The sequence below is a fragment of the Rhizoctonia solani genome, chromosome 3 (genome assembly GCF_016906535.1).
Source record: "Rhizoctonia solani chromosome 3, complete sequence".
In the NCBI taxonomy this organism is placed as follows: Eukaryota; Fungi; Basidiomycota; class Agaricomycetes; order Cantharellales; family Ceratobasidiaceae; genus Rhizoctonia; species Rhizoctonia solani.
In genome coordinates this window covers 1,891,502-1,908,729 of record NC_057372.1, presented here as the reverse complement: position 1 = coordinate 1,908,729, position 17,228 = coordinate 1,891,502, and the positions used below count along the sequence as shown (strand labels likewise).

At 50.2% G+C, this 17,228-nt stretch overlaps 6 protein-coding genes across 6 annotated transcripts; 4 read left to right on the top strand and 2 right to left on the bottom strand.

The window, feature by feature from the left end:
* Positions 1-28: 28 nt before the first annotated feature.
* RhiXN_03012 (enoyl-CoA hydratase/isomerase family protein) lies at positions 29-1,265 on the top strand (the record flags this gene model as incomplete). Its single annotated transcript, XM_043322829.1, has 8 exons — positions 29-155; positions 210-363; positions 429-472; positions 524-565; positions 619-731; positions 799-958; positions 1,013-1,101; positions 1,161-1,265. The coding sequence occupies 8 exons, from the start codon at positions 29-31 to the stop codon at positions 1,263-1,265; spliced, it is 834 nt and encodes a 277-aa protein (XP_043178325.1).
* A 925-nt stretch (positions 1,266-2,190) lies between these two features.
* On the top strand, positions 2,191-3,972 carry RhiXN_03011 (aspartyl protease; the record flags this gene model as incomplete). Its single annotated transcript, XM_043322828.1, has 5 exons — positions 2,191-2,337; positions 2,395-2,653; positions 2,708-2,979; positions 3,027-3,109; positions 3,168-3,972. The coding sequence occupies 5 exons, from the start codon at positions 2,191-2,193 to the stop codon at positions 3,970-3,972; spliced, it is 1,566 nt and encodes a 521-aa protein (XP_043178324.1).
* Positions 3,973-4,472: 500 nt separating this feature from the next.
* Positions 4,473-5,314, bottom strand: RhiXN_03010 (uncharacterized protein; the record flags this gene model as incomplete). Its single annotated transcript, XM_043322827.1, has 6 exons — positions 4,473-4,513; positions 4,583-4,719; positions 4,822-4,948; positions 5,003-5,012; positions 5,074-5,222; positions 5,269-5,314. 6 exons carry the CDS (start codon positions 5,312-5,314, stop codon positions 4,473-4,475), a joined length of 510 nt encoding a protein of 169 aa, XP_043178323.1.
* Positions 5,315-6,615: 1,301 nt separating this feature from the next.
* RhiXN_03009 (uncharacterized protein) lies at positions 6,616-7,346 on the top strand (the record flags this gene model as incomplete). Its single annotated transcript, XM_043322826.1, has 5 exons — positions 6,616-6,744; positions 6,806-6,815; positions 6,892-6,990; positions 7,080-7,235; positions 7,306-7,346. 5 exons carry the CDS (start codon positions 6,616-6,618, stop codon positions 7,344-7,346), a joined length of 435 nt encoding a protein of 144 aa, XP_043178322.1.
* A 518-nt stretch (positions 7,347-7,864) lies between these two features.
* On the bottom strand, positions 7,865-9,170 carry RhiXN_03008 (glycoside hydrolase family 128 protein; the record flags this gene model as incomplete). The annotated part of the gene is made up of 9 exons (XM_043322825.1): positions 7,865-8,008; positions 8,070-8,177; positions 8,231-8,329; positions 8,387-8,475; positions 8,524-8,711; positions 8,771-8,809; positions 8,872-8,932; positions 8,985-9,105; positions 9,159-9,170. The coding sequence occupies 9 exons, from the start codon at positions 9,168-9,170 to the stop codon at positions 7,865-7,867; spliced, it is 861 nt and encodes a 286-aa protein (XP_043178321.1).
* A 2,179-nt stretch (positions 9,171-11,349) lies between these two features.
* On the top strand, positions 11,350-15,452 carry RhiXN_03007 (cell surface glycoprotein 1; the record flags this gene model as incomplete). The annotated part of the gene is made up of 14 exons (XM_043322824.1): positions 11,350-11,532; positions 11,593-11,710; positions 11,773-11,805; positions 11,849-12,082; positions 12,165-12,480; positions 12,533-13,264; positions 13,315-13,357; positions 13,412-13,669; positions 13,728-14,022; positions 14,078-14,179; positions 14,243-14,530; positions 14,580-14,877; positions 14,952-15,199; positions 15,232-15,452. 14 exons carry the CDS (start codon positions 11,350-11,352, stop codon positions 15,450-15,452), a joined length of 3,369 nt encoding a protein of 1,122 aa, XP_043178320.1.
* Positions 15,453-17,228: the final 1,776 nt, after the last annotated feature.

Below are 17,228 nucleotides of genomic sequence, written 5' to 3'. Positions count from 1 at the left end.
AAGACTCTTACAGTGCTACATTGATACTATGTCTTCCCCCTCGTATCCTATCACATTCCCCCGCACTCTGGCGGCTGGGGAAAATGCCATGGCCACGCTCACTCACCCTTCCCCCGCAATTTGGGTACTGAGATTGCATTCGGGGCCTGACAATCGTATGTACATTGACCGGACCTGTTATGTCTATAATTAACTGAACGGGGCCATAGGTCTGACCAATAAGATGTGCCTCGGTGTGCTCATTCCTGCGTTCGATATCGTCGAAAGTGAATGGAGGTCTATCTGGAGGGCAGCAAAACTCGGCAAGACAGGCGTAAAGGATGGCGCTGAGGGAGGATTCGTGATTACCGGAACTGGGGACAAGTTCTTTAGCAATGGTAAATCCTATGACAAAATTCTGAATTCGATGTGATTGATACGTTTTGTAGGACTGGACTACCAGGATGCATTTCCCAGCCTGGATTCATGACTGGTAGGCCTGGCTAGATCTGGTAGAATACTAGTGTTGACTGCTGCTCTTTAGGTGTGCTGAACCCAGTTATCTCGAGACTTTTGGCATTCCCAAGTCGGTACCAGACTAAATCCCCAAACGGTCCTCACTAAATAATAACCCCCCAGTTCCGACGGTCGCCGCGCTCAACGGACACACATTTGCCGGTGGTTATCTTCTCGCCCTGGCCTGCGACTACCGAGTAATGACCTCTGGAAAAGCATGGGCATGCTTCAACGAAGTCAGTTCAATTAAATCTGCCACGTATTATTTATTACATTCCTAACGGCATTCCCAAATTGCGACAGATTCATTTTGGCGCGCCTCTCCCACCCGCTTTTGCCACCTTGATTCGTGTGAAAGTTGGCCATTCGCACCCAGCGCTTATGCGCAAGACGGTCTTGGAAGGCCATCGGTTCACGCCCAAGGAGTTGTTGGAGGCTGGGATCGTAGATGCCGTCGTTGATGGTAAGCACCAATAATTTCTGAACACCTCGCAACCAAATCGAATCGTACAAACAGGAGGAAATGAAAAAGTTCTCGAGCGAGCTATTGCAATCGCAACAGCTATGGGTGGAAACGCACGTGGTGGGGCTTGGGGATTAATCAAAGTGGGTATTACAGCTTTTATAAAAAATTTGCTACATAAAGCCCTAAATTTTGACAACAGAAAGAGATTTACCGCGAGGCATTGCAAATGTGCGGTGACAATACGAGACAAATTATGCCTGAGGAGGACCACAACTTTACCAAAGCCCATATCGCTCGGCTATAACTACATAGTGAGCTACCAAGCGAAAAACGGGGATTGTGGTACGAGTACAAGTGGGTCGGGAGCGGTTGGGTTAGCGTGTATTACTATAGCAGAGGGCCATGCTGTGTTCCACGATTCGCCTAGTGAAATCGAACAGTGCTTTGATGCGGCATTTTTTTCAAGCGCCATTCTATTTTCACAACCTCAGCCGGCTTGACGGCTATTTCGTTTCGTGCGAAGGCCTGAGGTGGCTAAGCGCATGAAGCCTTTCGTATTGGTACACGCAGGAGGATCGTAGCTTAGATACGCACAAGGTATTCCTCCAGAAGGTTTGTGAGTGCAACAAGCTATATATATGCGGCAGAATGCCAGTTGAGCTGGAAACGGCAGCAACCGCGTCAGAGTTGATTAGGTCATCCCGGCGGAAGCGAATCGAGCCAGAATTACAGCAAGTTGTGTCAGATCTAGACTTTGCCTTGTTGTGCAGAACAAAAGAATAAGTGTGACCGCTGATACACAATAAAGTAAATCGAATCGTATGTGTGTGCCTTAGCACACGCGCTGTCGGACGTATGAATCGAATAAAGTTTATTAATAGACAGAGCAAACGCACAAAGGCTTCTTGGTTGCTCTGGGACTCGGCGCTTTGCTAAATCCGTTCTCATGTTACTATAGAGTATAGACCGGAAGCTACGGATCGACGAACGAAAAAACGAATTCGGAGGTATCCCATCTGTCTACGTCGCGTAGTTCTATTGGCAACAAAGAAACCTACAAATAGCTCCATGACACCAATATCCAGAGCCTACTCCCTTCCCCGACCTCCAGGTCATCCTCCCAACTTTTTCTTTCTTCTTCCCCCTTTTCGTTGGGCTGTGCCTAGTCGTTTTGCTCACTGGTCTGAGCATATTCTCTCCTTATCGATTGTGCCAATAAATCTTTCGATATGTTGACCCCGTTTACTTTGGCTGTGCTCCTGGCGAGCATGATCGTGGCTCCTGTCGAGGCCGTCCCGTATCGCCGCAATGTCGGGTTGGTTACGGTCCCTCTTACCCGTATGCACAAGATTCGAGACGATATTCACCCCCAGATCGTGAGTCGAATTGACGGCCACGCCTACTTGATCAAAAACTAATATTGCATATAATAGCTCCTTCAACAACATGCTAACAGCGCACACCGCCGTCTGGCCCGCATGACTGGAAAGCGCGAGCCCACTTCTGAAGAGATGAGCGCCGCCATCCAGAAGCGCATGTTCGTCGTTGGAGACGGTGTCCAAGCACTCCGGAACAAGCAGCAGCAAAAGCGTAAATACAACGTCGGCAAAGTCGACTCTGAGCTGACTCGTATCCGCTTGGCCGCCAACGGTAGTGGACGAGTGGCTGCTGCAGGAGCGATCCTAGAGGCAGGTGAGTTAATTTAGACCCTGTTGTTTGGATCGAAATTGACATTGGGTTGATTAGGTGTGGCCCTGACTACCGTTACCACCACCGTTACTCCCGCGAATGAAGCTGCTGCAAGCACTTCAGTCAGCGCAACGACCACGGTCGTAGTCACCGAGACCGTAACCGCAGGCGCCCCTGCCGCTACTCCCCCCGCCGGAGCCTCTCCTCCAGCAGGAGGCCCCCCGGCTGCGAGTGCCCCTCCGGCCGCCGCTTCGCCTCCTGCTGAGGCCGCTACATCAGTTGCTGCCTCTTCCACTACTCCCGCGGCTCCGGTTGCTACGGAGGCGCTGGTAACGGAACTGTCGCTGTCGGGAGCAACAAGGATGGATTCTCCAAGGTCGATCTTGCAGCTGCGATCAATGGAGGCGTCACCAATTCGAATAAGCCTACTGCTGCCAATTCTATTGCACTCGATAATGAGTATGTATCCAGTATTTACCATCCGTTGAAGATCGATTCTGATATTGATTCTTTGCAGGGCTAACGATATCGGATATCTCGCCACTGTTCAGCTGGGCACTCCCCCGCGCGACTTCCGTCTTCTCATGGACTCTGGTTCCGCCGACATGTGGGTTGGAGGTGAAGCTTGCCAGTCCCAGGCAGGTGGCGGATGCGGAAACCATACTTTCCTTGGTACCAAATCGTCTACTTCGTTCAAGTCCGCCGGACGTACATTCCAAGTTACATACGGAACTGGTCAGGTTGCGGGAGACGTCATTACCGACGACGTTGTTATTGCTGGTCTCAAGCTTCCTGCTCACACTTTTGGAGCTGCAACCGTCGAGTCGGTCGAGTTCTCTTCCAACGATACTCCGTTTGATGGTTTGGTCGGTCTTGCCAAGAGTTCCCTTTCGAACCAAAAGGTCGATACTCCCCCAGAGTCCCTCGCCAAGGCTGGATTGATCCAATCCGCGATCACGAGCTATAAGATCCCTCGTCTGGCAGATGGCAAGAACGACGGCGAGATCACGTTTGGTGGAATCGACGAGACCAAGATCGATGCCGCAACTACTACGACTATGCCAAACGTTAATCCCAATGGATTCTGGGAGGTACCATTCACAGCCGCAGTTGGTGGAAAGGACATTGGCTTGACTGGCCGCACTGCTATCCTCGACACCGGAACTTCCCTCATCATTGCCCCTCCTGCCGATGCCCAGGCCCTTCACGCCCAGATTCCCGGCTCCAAGTCAGATGGCCAGGGTGGATTCACAATCCCGTGCACAACCGAGCTCAAGTCGCGTTTACCATGGGTGGTCAGTCGTTCGCCATCGACCTCGTGATTTGCTGTTTGTCCCCGTCAACCAGAACAACCTCAGGGCGACTGCGTATCCGGCATCATGTCTGGGCAGATTGGCGGACCTCAGGAGTGGTTGGTCGGAGATGTGTTTTTGAAGAACGTCTATTTCTCGCATGATGTCTCCAAGAACGCGATCACGCTTGCAAAGTTGAAGTAGCTTCGATGTCTTTCGTTTTATTTTTCTATAATTTTTCTGGCGCAATTGGAATTTATTCACTCCTACCCATAATCAATTCTCTTTGTGTCAATCGAATAAATTCAAAGTCAGCTTGTGGGATTTAATAGATGAAGGCTCGGCACGTATATGTTGCTCGGGCTGGGCAGAGATGCTCTTGACCATGGTGGCTGATGCTCATTTCGGCCATACTTTGGCACAATTCAAGATGAATCAAATCTATTGGAGCCCGGGTGGAATGCATACATGAACAAAGTGGAACGCATAGCAGACAGAAAAGGTCGAACAAGTGGCGCGCCCACAACCACTCAGTTGAACTTCCACGACACACCCTGCAGCTTGCCAGTCCCTGTAGTATTCACATCAAGCCCAGTCAGCTATCCTGCCCAAACACCCCTTGTCATACCCATCCACTCACCGAGACCAGCAAACTGCTGGAACGCAGACGGCGACAGGTCGATGTCGTTGTAGCCGCATGCGTAGCACCGGTCGACGATGCCGACCTTGATGGTCTTGCCGTTCCAGCTGACGTTGGCGGTCTTTCCGCAAGCCTGGCTGTGGTTCGGGTTGCCGTCTGCGTGTGCATATGCGCGAGTGAAGGATCACGATCAGAAACGGTGGAAGGACCAGGTGTTGACAAGACCGCTGACGACTCACCGACCATCATCTCCTGGAACAGGCTGGTGCCTACGGCAGCCACCACTCGTAGTCGCCGTTGTTCCAGCCGCAGGCGCCAGTACCGACGGAGGGGTTGTCTGAAACGCGTTGTGCGCTCGTGTCAATACTAACGCTGGCATGTCGCAATTGACGGCGACCGTCAGCAGGATAAGTCACTCACAGTAGGATGCCTATACGAGCGAGCGGTCAGCGGTCGGTAGCTAGGAACGTATGGATGGCAGGTTTACTCACCCAGCCGTTGTGGACGTCGTAGGGAGCGCGGGCGGCCAGCTGGTTGGTAGCAGCAGGGGCCTCGACGGGAGCGGCGAGGACAGAGGAAGCGAGGCCGGCGATGGCAGCGAGCTTGAGGAATGCGACATGGCGGAGGAAGCGAAGAGAAGCTGGTGAGTGAGAGCTGGCGGTGCTGAGATGACCTTGGTGAGTTACCCTTGACCTTTCGTCCTTTAAGTATCCGCGAAACCTGGTGCCTCATAGCAGATTTATTAGAATAAATCTGGCAAAGAAACTATCACGGGTACTTCTAACTCATGGCACCTACGCATACATCCATAGATGTTCCCATGCGTCCATGCGTAATGGGAGGCACTTTGGACCGATCAAGTCACCAGCGCTTAGCTATGGCGTCTCTAGCCGAGGAGCCGGAGGTCGCTTGGCCCACCCAACCTCACGCGCCAGCCCGACTGTGAAGTCTCCATGTGACCACACTCTACTGTTATTCGAGCTCCTCTAACTCATTAGTGACGGACATTGGTCTCCGCCGTGGGTCGAGGGGTTCTCATTCCAAGTCAAGTGTTGTCGGCCTATATCCATATTAGGCATTACACTACGCGCCATCGATAGTCTGTTTCAGTTTTCAAACCAATCCAACTGCGCTAGCTTTCGGAGGGTCTAGATAAGGCATGCGATCATAACTTATGTACCTTTGGTATCTTTAGGACAGCTGTATGAAAGTGCGTGAGAAGTTCCAGCTGATTGAATATTATCTGCCAGTGTGTATGTTCTCCACTCATATCGTGACATACCAACATCTGCATTCTGATAGCACACAGAACTTAAAGCACAAGTTTAATTGTGGATTGTGTGGCTACCTACTTGTGCGCTATATTATTTTCTTCTCCGAGATCCACAGGACGTTAAGAGGCTCATTTATTAGCTCATTGACCATACACATTGCCTTCCCCCCATCTTACTGATGTAATATATCGAACGACCAGTCATTAGTTCACGATCAACAGCAGAGTCAGACTCCGATGAGGATATATGGTCATCGCGTGTTTTGCCGATCCTCGATATCTTGTGCATAATAATCGGTCTCCTGTGGGATTCACCGAGAAGACCGGGATGTCGCTTGATGAAGCGTCTGATGCGCCCCGCTCGGATTACGAAATTGATTTGACGAGCCATCCAAAAAGACGCTCAACCGGCCATTGAATTCTTACCAACGGTAAGTTCGATATGGTAGGTACCCATTTCACACACGTGCTAGGGCGTACTCGTGCGATCGCAAGAGTAGCGGGCCCGCGTAACCTTAGCGTAGCAAAAGGCGTACTGATCGGCCTTGGGAGCGTTTCGGCAAACCATGCAAGTGCAAGATGATAGTTTGAATCTATCGGTGAGTAAAGGAGGTGCACAAGGCTGTGAATACACTAGTGTAGTTCTGAAGGAGGATTGGAGATAGGTATAAATGCGGGGGTCTACAAGGGATGGTAGGCCAACAAGTTCATCTCAGCACCACCAGCTCTCACTCACCAGCTCCTCTTCACTTCCTTCGCCATGTTCGCATTCCTCAAGCTCGCTGCCCTTGTCGGCCTCGCTTCCTCTGCCCTCGCCGCTCCCGTTGAGGCCCCTGCTGCTACCAACCAGCTGGCCGCCCGCGCTCCCTACGACGTCCACAACGGCTGGGTGAGTAAACCTGTTATCCATACGTTCCTAGCTACCGACCGCTGACCGCTCGCTCGTATAGGCATCCTACTGTGAGTGTTCATCCTTCTAATTATCACCGTCGGCGTGCCAGCGTTAGTATTGACACGAAACTCGCATGCGTTTCAGACAACCCCTCCGTCGGTACTGGCGCCTGCGGCTGGAACAACGGCGACTACGAGTGGGTGGCTGCCGTCGGCACCAGCCTGTTCCAGGAGATGATGGTCGGTGAGTCGTCAGCGGTCTTGTCAACACCTGGTCCTTCCACCGTTTCTGATCGTGATCCTTCACTCGCGCATACGCACACGCACACATAGACGGCAACCCGAACCACAGCCAGGCTTGCGGAAAGACCGCCAACGTCAGCTGGAACGGCAAGACCATCAAGGTCGGCATCGTCGACCGGTGCTATGCCTGCGGCTACAACGACATCGACCTGTCGCCGTCTGCGTTCCAGCAGTTTGCTGGTCTCGGTGAGTGGATGGGTATGACAAGGGGTGTTTGGGCAGGATAGCTGACTGGGCTTGAATGTGAATACTACAGGGACTGGCAAGCTGCAGGGTGTGTCGTGGAAGTTCAACTGAACCTCTTAAAACGTCGTACGGGTGTAGAGCGTGCGGCGTATGTGCGCCAATTGTTCGACCCTTGGCTTCTGTTATGGGTTCTACTACTTTGTTCACGTATGCGCTTTATCTGGGTTTTCAATAGACTGAAAATAGAAAATATGCTTTCGTAAAATTTAATCATTGGACCGGATCGTCCATGAACTAGTTTTGGGGCAAGGGATTAAAGGCGACAAAACTGTTAACCTATAATGAAATCAATTATCTAGCTTAGGACTGAAAATAACTATTATGAATGATAATATTAACTAATGGGTCAAGCACACGCGCATATTGTCCCAGGTGTTGATTACTTATTTCTCAATATTAGTACCGTGTGGGTCAACGCGGAGTGGATTATCAGAGGTAGCGCATAGATTGGCATATTGGACCCGCGTGGATCGACACCTATATACATCTAATTCGATGGGCTACTTTCGATAAACCATGTATTCTTTTTTACGAACAGAAAGAGATAGCGCTCCCACCGGAATAGTCGTTTACACAGCGCCAGTATAGACTAATCCAGAATGAGTCAAGCTTCCATCGTTGTTGAATAGTGTCGACTCAAGCCCAACGTATGCCGCACCAGCAGGATCATTCGCTGCAAAGAGAGCGGGGGAAGTCGCGACAAATGCAGAGTACTGGCGGGATTAGTGGTCAATTGTCTACACCCGAGTGGCGTTCTGTAGATCTTAAACTTACATAAGGCACATAAGAAGCGGCATCCAGGAACGCCATGGCTTGGATCAAGAATGTAACTTGTTGTTCACGGTCAGCAGGTGCTTGAAGGGCGAACTCAGTGACAATAATCTAGGAGGGAGCATAAGCAAGTTGGGAAGCTTGGGTCATGTTTGATCACATACTTCCTTATCCGGGAACATAGTGTGGGCCTGCTCGATAAAGCCCTTAAAGTCGGCAAAGGATCCTCCATACCAGTGTACGTTAACATAGTCATAGAAGCACTGTGATGAGCTCAAATTTAGTAAGATAATACAATTAAGTGAGGGCCAAACGCTTACTCTGCCAGCACAGGCTGAGATAAACTGGGCAGCCCATTGGAGACCTTGTCCAGGGAGGTTACTGGATGTAACTGATGGAATTGCCTTCTCTGTATAAAGTAATTAACACCGTTCACTTATCTAACACGAAATCTTACTGATAGGCAAGGGGTTGATGTATTGGATGTACCAGGCGGCGGCCGTTGCCGGAGTAATATTATTAATGTCGGGCTCGTTGAGTGTCAACACGGTGTTCCATCCTTGTTGTGCCGCGCGAGTCTGGAGCTGTGCGATGGGAGAAGATTCACAGTCCATGCATCGCTGCATGCCAATCCAGTTGAGATTACTGCGTTAATATCAGATCTCATCAGCCCACGCAACGCCAGTCTTGCATTCGCTACTCACGTCGTCTTTGCGGGACGCCAGGTTTCCCAATTGTAAATCCTGTAACAGACCAAAAGTTGAACTCAAATTGATGTGACTCGAAAGATAGAAACCAGGCGCACCACTGTATATGCTGGTTGGCTAGTTTTGCGGTGTCCATACCAGTACCCGCAACCTCATTGTCTGGGCGACTATTAGCATACAGCCTATTACCAGCCTGAGGTAAGACACTCACACCACGGCCAAGCGATACCACGCTTTCCTGCAGCAAAGGCGCTAGGCATGAGTGCCAAAAGAGAAACAGAGAGCGCACCAAGGCGTGTCATATCGATAAAGACTGTGAAACAAGTGAGTGTCTAGAGTTCAAAGAATGAGTAAGGGCTCGCAAGAGCGTTGAATCAATGGGTACTGTAGGGGGCATGAGTTGACCTATATATACCCATATCTCCTCGGATACTTGCAGAATGCAATGAAATCATGAGGTATCAGAGACACTGCAGAAGCAAGCTACAATAATCGTTGCTATCCCACGAATTTCAGAGACTCCATCCAAGGTCATGACTCCGGTCCGTATTCCAGCTAAGCGCAGAGCCACGTGGTTCACCCATTTCAGCCGAGCGAATGGGAGGAATGTTTCTGCCACGTCGTAAAGGCATAACGAGAAGTTGTCCTAATCGTCGAAGTACTCTGTGGCTTTCTCCTCCGCTTAGTCATATGCATATGCACGATAGGCATGCTGGTTCTGATTTTGCCAACGGCGCAAGTAGATGCTTCTGTATATCAGGCCGTATGTAGGGATTCGTGTACAGCACGCATATGGAGTTCATAGACTGTTTTGAGATTGTATCGTTATGAATTCTGCTGTAAGAGTGCAATCAATTGGTTCAACAAAACCTAATTCATATAATATTTTGGTTGGACGTAATGACCTGTGTAAGTGAGCCAGGTCACACTGATCTCCGCTGATCTGCAAGTGCCAATTTGAAACTTGTTGGCGATCGGTGAGTTGTCGCGTCACTGCGAATATCGATTTTGAATCCCACTCCTTTGTACCCTACCACGTCGGGTCAGTCATGACAAATCTAGAATATATTTGAAGCATATAACATTCTACTTTTTACTTTCTGGTTGCTAGCTATAGTATACTCATTCAATGAGGTTTTAACTGAAAATCAACTCTAGTAGAGAAACACATTTCCCAGGCGTAATTTAGAAGCAGGTGGGCGATGATATGGCTTGTATACCCTTACTTACGAAGTCATAGGTGGATAAACTCGAGTCTGGATACATGAGGCCGCCTCCTGATCGAGTAGGCCAATCACCCTGAATCTTCAAAAGGAGAGTCCAATTTGCAAGGTGGCTCGATACTTCAGCGCGCAGCGCGCGTGTAGTATTATTCTGCCGTGGATAGCCATGTAATTAGCCTTACCCAGACAACGAAATGTTATGTTTCTCCAATATAAACACAGGTACACACTAGCACTGCCACATGGCACTTGGGTGCTCGTTGGCATGAACATTCCTGGCTACTAATAATTAACTGGGTACATAATAAGGAATTATTAACATCGTGCCAATTCGATAATCAGAAAATCTCATATCTCGATCGCCTGGGTACTAGTGAAGCAACCTGTGGTTGCTCCGATCATAGGGAAGACGAGTCTGAAGCACCTGAAGGATATCATGGGCCCGTTGAATCAAGGAATCGGGGACGATATGAGTCTGACGCTCTGGCTTTAGGTATGATCAACGTCAAGCTGACGGAAGAAGAGATCAAGTCACTAGATGAGCCGTACTTGCTTCGTCAATCAGCGGTACTACTAAGCGATGCCAATGAACTGAACCATGTCGAAGTGCAGTTGTTGGAATAGGTTAAAGCTAGATAACACATACACGTATCGAGCCTGAGTGTATTCATAGTCGCGGATATGTTGAAGTTGGCGTAACAGGGGAGGGGGGATATGACAAGAAAGGTAAGAGGGTGTTCGGTAAGTAGCTTGATTAAACATATGCGGGATAGCATACTTTACCGAGATAAGTACGGTGGTTATAATCTGATCTCAATAGCTAATTGAACTACAACACAGTTGAGTCCCGCTGAGAATGTAATTGGGTCTGTTCGCTCATTTTGGACCTTGCACTCCACGCTGGTATACGTTTGATTTGGTGAGCCATAAGAGGTTGATAATACGGATGGTATTGGCTGTATATGCGCGGTAGGTTTAGTCTTTTGGAACGAACGACTGGTCAAACACAATTGCCCTTGCCGGAACAGCCGGGCGTGACTTTGCATAGCCAGCCTTGTATTTGTCGATCTATGGGTTATTATATCCAAGTATATCCAAGGAATATTTGTATTATACCAGGAGTTCCCAAGCCGAATCATTTAGCGTCCCGAGGTTCGCCTCGACCACAATTATGCTCCGTTTTGATGTGGACCCCAATTTGGTTAAGCCCTCTAGGATATGGCAATGTTTTTGCAATTGAGTAAATGGCAAGACGCGACTGTTGACACAGCCACGTGTGTGTGTGTTCGATGTGATTTATTGACGAGATCACTTGGACTAGGACACCGACTCGACGGTTTTACGTTTCCACGAATGGGATCGGAGCAACACACTCGACCACCGGCCTCGCGTCCGATCAAGCCAATCCTCAAGCCACCACCTCCAGCGGCGAAAACAGGAATGTTTTCCTCCCTGTTTTCCGTCGTTTCCCGCGAACTGGAGTCGTTTGTTGAGAGTGTTCGCGGTGTTGAACAAGCCAGTTCCTCTCCGGCCAAGGTGAGCGACGGTATGATCTCTGGTATGAAGTGCGGTAACCGATGAAAGTGTCATATATAGGAATCGAGCCATTATGAGATCCCTCCTCGGTCCAGTGAAAATGGATGGCGATCTCTGGTGCGACGAACGACCGGACAACCCAAACCCAAACCGTATGCTCGCCCATCTCCCAAGAAAGGTACATTTATTGCAATAATTCACCTTTGGCCATTTTGGCTAACATGTGTATATGTGTCTCAGACATTGGCCATCCCAAGCAACGCAAAGTGCCGGGTGCGTTCTTTAGTTCACCGATGTCAGCCGCCCCAACTCCCAGGCTTTACGATACCCGCTTGGACAAAGCAGCCTCCGTTTAATAATCGACTACACGCAGTTGCTGAGTCATCTCATGATGGTGCCGAGGAGCAGGAATCGCAGGAGGAAGAAGAGCAAGGGGGACGGGGAGAAAGAGGAGAAGGGGAGGAGGAGGAGGAAGAGGAAGGTGATACTGAACTGGAGGACCAAGGGGATGGGGATCCAGACGGAGATGGTGATCAAGTCGACATGTTCGGTTTGCTCCCAATACACATAGTCCGGTCGCTCGACGCCCCATCCGTACTCTCTCAAACATGCTGCCAATGCCACCCACCAAGACACTCCAGGCCCCGGAAAGAAGTCCGGAAAAAAGGCGAAACAAAAGTCAGGCTTATTGGGCAAGGATGTGTCGAACAAGGATAAAGGAAAATCCAAGGCGAGCGCTGAGCAGATCGCCATATGGGAGAAAGAGATGGAGAGCGCGCGTGGGGCAAAGTGGGTGGATCATCGACGATTGCTTCGCTCGAAGAGGAACTATTGGGTGCCAAAGCGAGACTCAAGGCGGAGAAGGAGCGCTTTTTGGCCGAAGGTGGCGAACTTTCCGACGAGACACGAGGAAGATACGGAGAGTGGCCGGACGATAGTTACGAAGTCGTTCTCCACCCGCGCCCACCTCGCGGTACTCCTTTTATTCGCTCGAGCCAAGAGTCCAGGTTCAATCACTCCCCGACCCCGATGAATCGATGCGACGTTACCGCCGACGCACGACTCCCATCGACGATACGCCTGTGCCGAAGAAACGTGGACCTAGGACGCGGGCTTCAGGTCTTTCATTGGGGCGGGCCCCGCCCCCAGTCCCTCCGACTGTGGTGGAAGAGCCTGCACCGGTGGAATCAGAGCCTCTCCGACCTGCGTCACCTCCACCAGTGCCAATCGACTCGGTTCTTATGGACATTTCACCTCAAAAGTCACCGCCCAAGGCTTCCCCTGCGCGTTCCCATACATCACGTTCACAGTCCCACCCGCCATCCCCTACCCGGCCTCGACCAAGACAAGAGCCAGCCAGAGAATCACCAGAACCTGAGCAGCCCGAATCCCGTTCTACCTCTCCATCCGAGCCGGAAATCCATACCGAGCCGGAAGTTGCTCCTGTTCCTCCCGCCCAACCACCACTTTCTCCAAAGGCTACATCTCCACCAATCCGTGCCAGGCGACCTAGTACTAAAATACCAAAGGATGCGGAAATCACGATCATTAGCGACGATTCTGACGAAGATAACGACTCTGAAGTAGCAAACGATGAAGAACCTCCCGAGGAGCCTAGAACTCAAGAACCACCCCCGCCTCACGTAGGTCGGTACCACCCAGAAGGGGGTCCACTCCTAAATTATCCATCACAACTGAAACGCCTCGACGTCCGACACGACCTCCAGAGGAGGTTGATCCCGCGTCTATTCCCTTGCCTACTACTCCCGAAGACAAACGCAGGATCAAGGAGCTGGAGGCAGAGGTTGTACGGCTGCGCGAAGAGGTGAGTCGGGAATACGTACTCGTAGATACGTTAAGCTGAGGATTGTTCAACAAGCTTGCGAAAAAGGATCGGGCACCAGCTGTGCCCAGTGCGCCGCTAGCTTCAGGCCCGCCACCGCCGCCTCCACCTCCACCACCCCCTCCGCCGCCGCCTCCTCCCCCACCACCCATGGCAAACCGTCCAACCATGCCTATCATGGTGGCTCGTCGGAGACCCGAAAACGGCGAATTCGATGATGAGCAGGACGAGGATGGTGATGGTCCCCGCACAGATTTGGATCGAGCGTTGTGCATGATGAGAGCTGGGCTAAAGGTGCATATCAGTAAACTTATGCTAAGTCAGTCTATTTACCACATTCTTGTTAATCTAGGCAACTACACAAACACCTGCCCCCGCCGCCAAGATATCTAGCGGCAAAACGCCCACTATTCCACTAGAGTCCATGACCGCGTTCTTAGAAGAGATGAAGACGGTTAAACTCAAGTCCAGGGTCGGGCCTACACCCAAGTCGTCAGCAATCAAAGTCAAAGTCGAAGAAGATGACGACGACGACGTTGGCAATAACACTTTTGCATTCAGACGTCCGCGAGGACCGCCATCAGCCCTCGAGCGCTCCGCGCGACAAACAGCACCAGCTCAAACGGAAGTGCGTCCGGGACACTTGGGTTTGCCGTCAAGTTGCGCAAGACGGAATCGGGAGCTACGTTGTTTGGAGACAAGCCCAAGCGCACGCCTCGACAACGTCGGTCAACAACGCGACTCCGTTTCCGCTACCGGGTGCGAAACGAAAAAGACCAGAGGCAGAGCCGCAGAGCGTACTTCGTGAGTGAACTGTATCTAAACGCGCCCACCGTATCGATGCTCAAGCACCATATGATTGATCAGAGTCGGCTGTTCGACGTCGTATCAACGGTTCCGGATCCACTTCGCTGGACGCGACGACCGAACGAGAAGTCCCTACGCCATCGTTGTGTTCTGATACCACCGAGTTGGAGGTGGAAGAACGGGCGTTGCATACACCTCCTGTTGAGAGCAGTAAACACGCAGCAGCGCTGCCAGAGAAGAGTACGGCTCGGTCTGTGGAGAAGAAATCTGGTGCTTCGACTGAAAAGCCCAGCGCATCTACCACGAATAAATCTGGGTGCAGGCTAAATCTGGTAGAGACGTCCTTTCGTCTGGGAAAAAGGAAACCCCGAACAAGTCTGAGAAGCCGGCGTCCAAGTCGAAGGCTGCCACTTCCCAGTTGAAGATACCCAACCCGCGTCAGAGAACAACAGTCTTGGTTCGACAGGAGACAAGAGTATTCCGGTTCCAGAAGATACGAGTATTTCCGTCGGAAATAAAACGACCTCGGTACCTGGAGAGAAGAGTATCCGGGCAGCAGCAAGTCAGAGACGGCGATTCATACCTGTGTTTGCTGTCCCGCCTGCACCCCCGCCTACCTCTGCAACCACACCCGCTCCAGCTTCTACACCTGCTCCAGCTGAAACCAGCACCGGCTCAACCAACCCTGCGTCCTCGTCAACCAAGACCCAGAAAAGTTGAAATTGGATACATGTTGCTACAAGCACTCCTTCCCGCAAAAGCGCCCTAGCGGGCCTTACGCTTTCTTCTCCTCTCCCTCGACCGACTTTAGTGCAAAGAAGCCCAGGCCACCTCGGCTGTTCACACCGCAAAGACGCGAGGTGATCGTGGTGGACGATTCGGACGAGGAAGAGTCGGCTAAGAGTGCGAACTCGCGCCGGAGTGTAGGCTCGAGACAACGAAAAGGTCCCAACGACTCGGACTCGGACGATCCATTGGCGTTTACCTCCACTCCTGCACCCGGGTCCAAGAATTCCGGTCATCCAAACCAGAGTGGGATCTTGACTCAGGGATCATGAATGACCTATCGTTCCGATCCTTGTTCCCCAACTCCGACGACGAGGAGCTCGAGAGCGATGTTTATACAGGAACGGGTACTCAGAGTAAGACTGCTGGGTTCCTCAAGGGAGGAGGTTCGGGCGGTCGCGCTGTGTGGGCTGGAGCTGGCACGGTCACTGGTGCAGATGAACCAGCTGAGAAGAGTGCTTCGGTATCGAGCCGAAGACGATAGTTGATTTTATTCTCTCGTTTTGTTTCTCGGCCCAGCGCGTTATTCATTTTTCTTTTCTTTTCGTCTGTCTCGATACATCAATTTTTTTGTTATTGGGGTACTTGCTACGATTTATCTCTCATTTGTATTACCCTAGTCTGGATATCTATTCTACGGAAATGCGATAGCTCTTTTTTACATTTTGCGTCAAACTGTGACTAATTGAGTGGTCGGGGTTCTCTCGATGGTTGTCCTTTCTTAGAATTGTATCGTCGTAGTTTAGGTGGTTGAGAATAGGGGCTTTATACATTTCAGACTCTCGTCCTACCTTGGCATTTTTGCTTCGTCTGACATTGAGTTCGCGGCCTCAGAACTAATCGACCCGGCTGCTAAGATGAAGCACCATCTGTTTATCGTATACGCACTGGTTTGTGCCAACATGTTCTGGCAAGACTGGCTTCCATCGGTATGAAACCCATGCCGCCGAGTACACTTTACAAGAAAAGAACTATGCCTTACTTTCCCGAACGCCCACCTTGTCCCGAGCGCAAGACAGACTTTGATAATATCAATAGTTGTCTGATGCTTCGGCTGCATTGGCTGACCCGCAGTCGGTAGGTAATATGATTCAGACCTTTCACACTTTGGCTTAAGATCGGTTAATTCCTGCTACTTATTACATTAGATCATTCTGAACCCAGTTGGCTTTTGCAATCTGATCAAATGTATATGCACGGATACCTTTGAATCGGCTTTTCCTCAGTGCATAGATTGGTAAGGGCACTTGCATCAATGGACAATAATGTCATGCGATTTGACCTTGGTCGCTCCCGTAGCTCCATACAGACCAACCGAACACCAGTTACAAGTAGCGATATCTCTTCCAGCTCATCCGGGTTTCCAACTATTGTAGTTGGTATGCGCCAAGTATGTGGTTTATCATCGCGAGGACAACATTGCTTGCATCCGCGGCGGTTGCGGCTTCCACTGGGATTTAGGTGGAGGCTTGGTCAATTAAAAGGTGCTTCGTATACTGATTAAGCTTGATTGCCGTTACTTTAATAGGATAAGAGTATGTACGTAGCTTTTGAAAACAAAGACTTTGATATCTTGAACACTTTGATTGACTAGACTGAGACATTTTCGAAATGAAACTGGCAACTTTGGAAGATTGAAGACAATCGCTTGAGGTCTGGTTGGCTTATTCTCAAGCGACATATGCGCACAAATTATCAAAGTTCGTAAATAAATTGACTTGTGTCTCTCCACCCTCTGGCTCGATTATAGCTAGTATTCCAACCCTTTCATGTATTAGTGGTCGACCAACTGAAATCATAAGCCATCAAAATTGGGTGCCCGAAGACGAAACGATTTCTGCTATATGTACTGTGAGGGAAGGAAACTTGAACAAACCCGATGCGATGGGAGCGCATACACCTGTAACAATAGGTAGAAATTTAATGAGGACATTGATCCTTTGGACCCAGTGGCTAACGATAAGAGCCATTGTGATTTTGAGAGTCGCAGAACCAAAGCCCGAAGCGCTAATAGATAACGACCCGAAGATTTTAAAATGTCCAATATATGGCTATTCGCGACCGTCTTATATATCTCAAAAAAAGCTAAAGTGACTCCACTACTATATCGCGTTTTAGCCAGTATATATGGTTTGGCCCTTGTCAGGATGATAAATTGTCAAATAGAACTTAGGGTGACGCAGACTAAGCCGAGGTTTAATTACAAGGAAACTTTTTATGGGCTTCCTTCGTGTTCTATCTACATTAAAGGGTGAAGTCG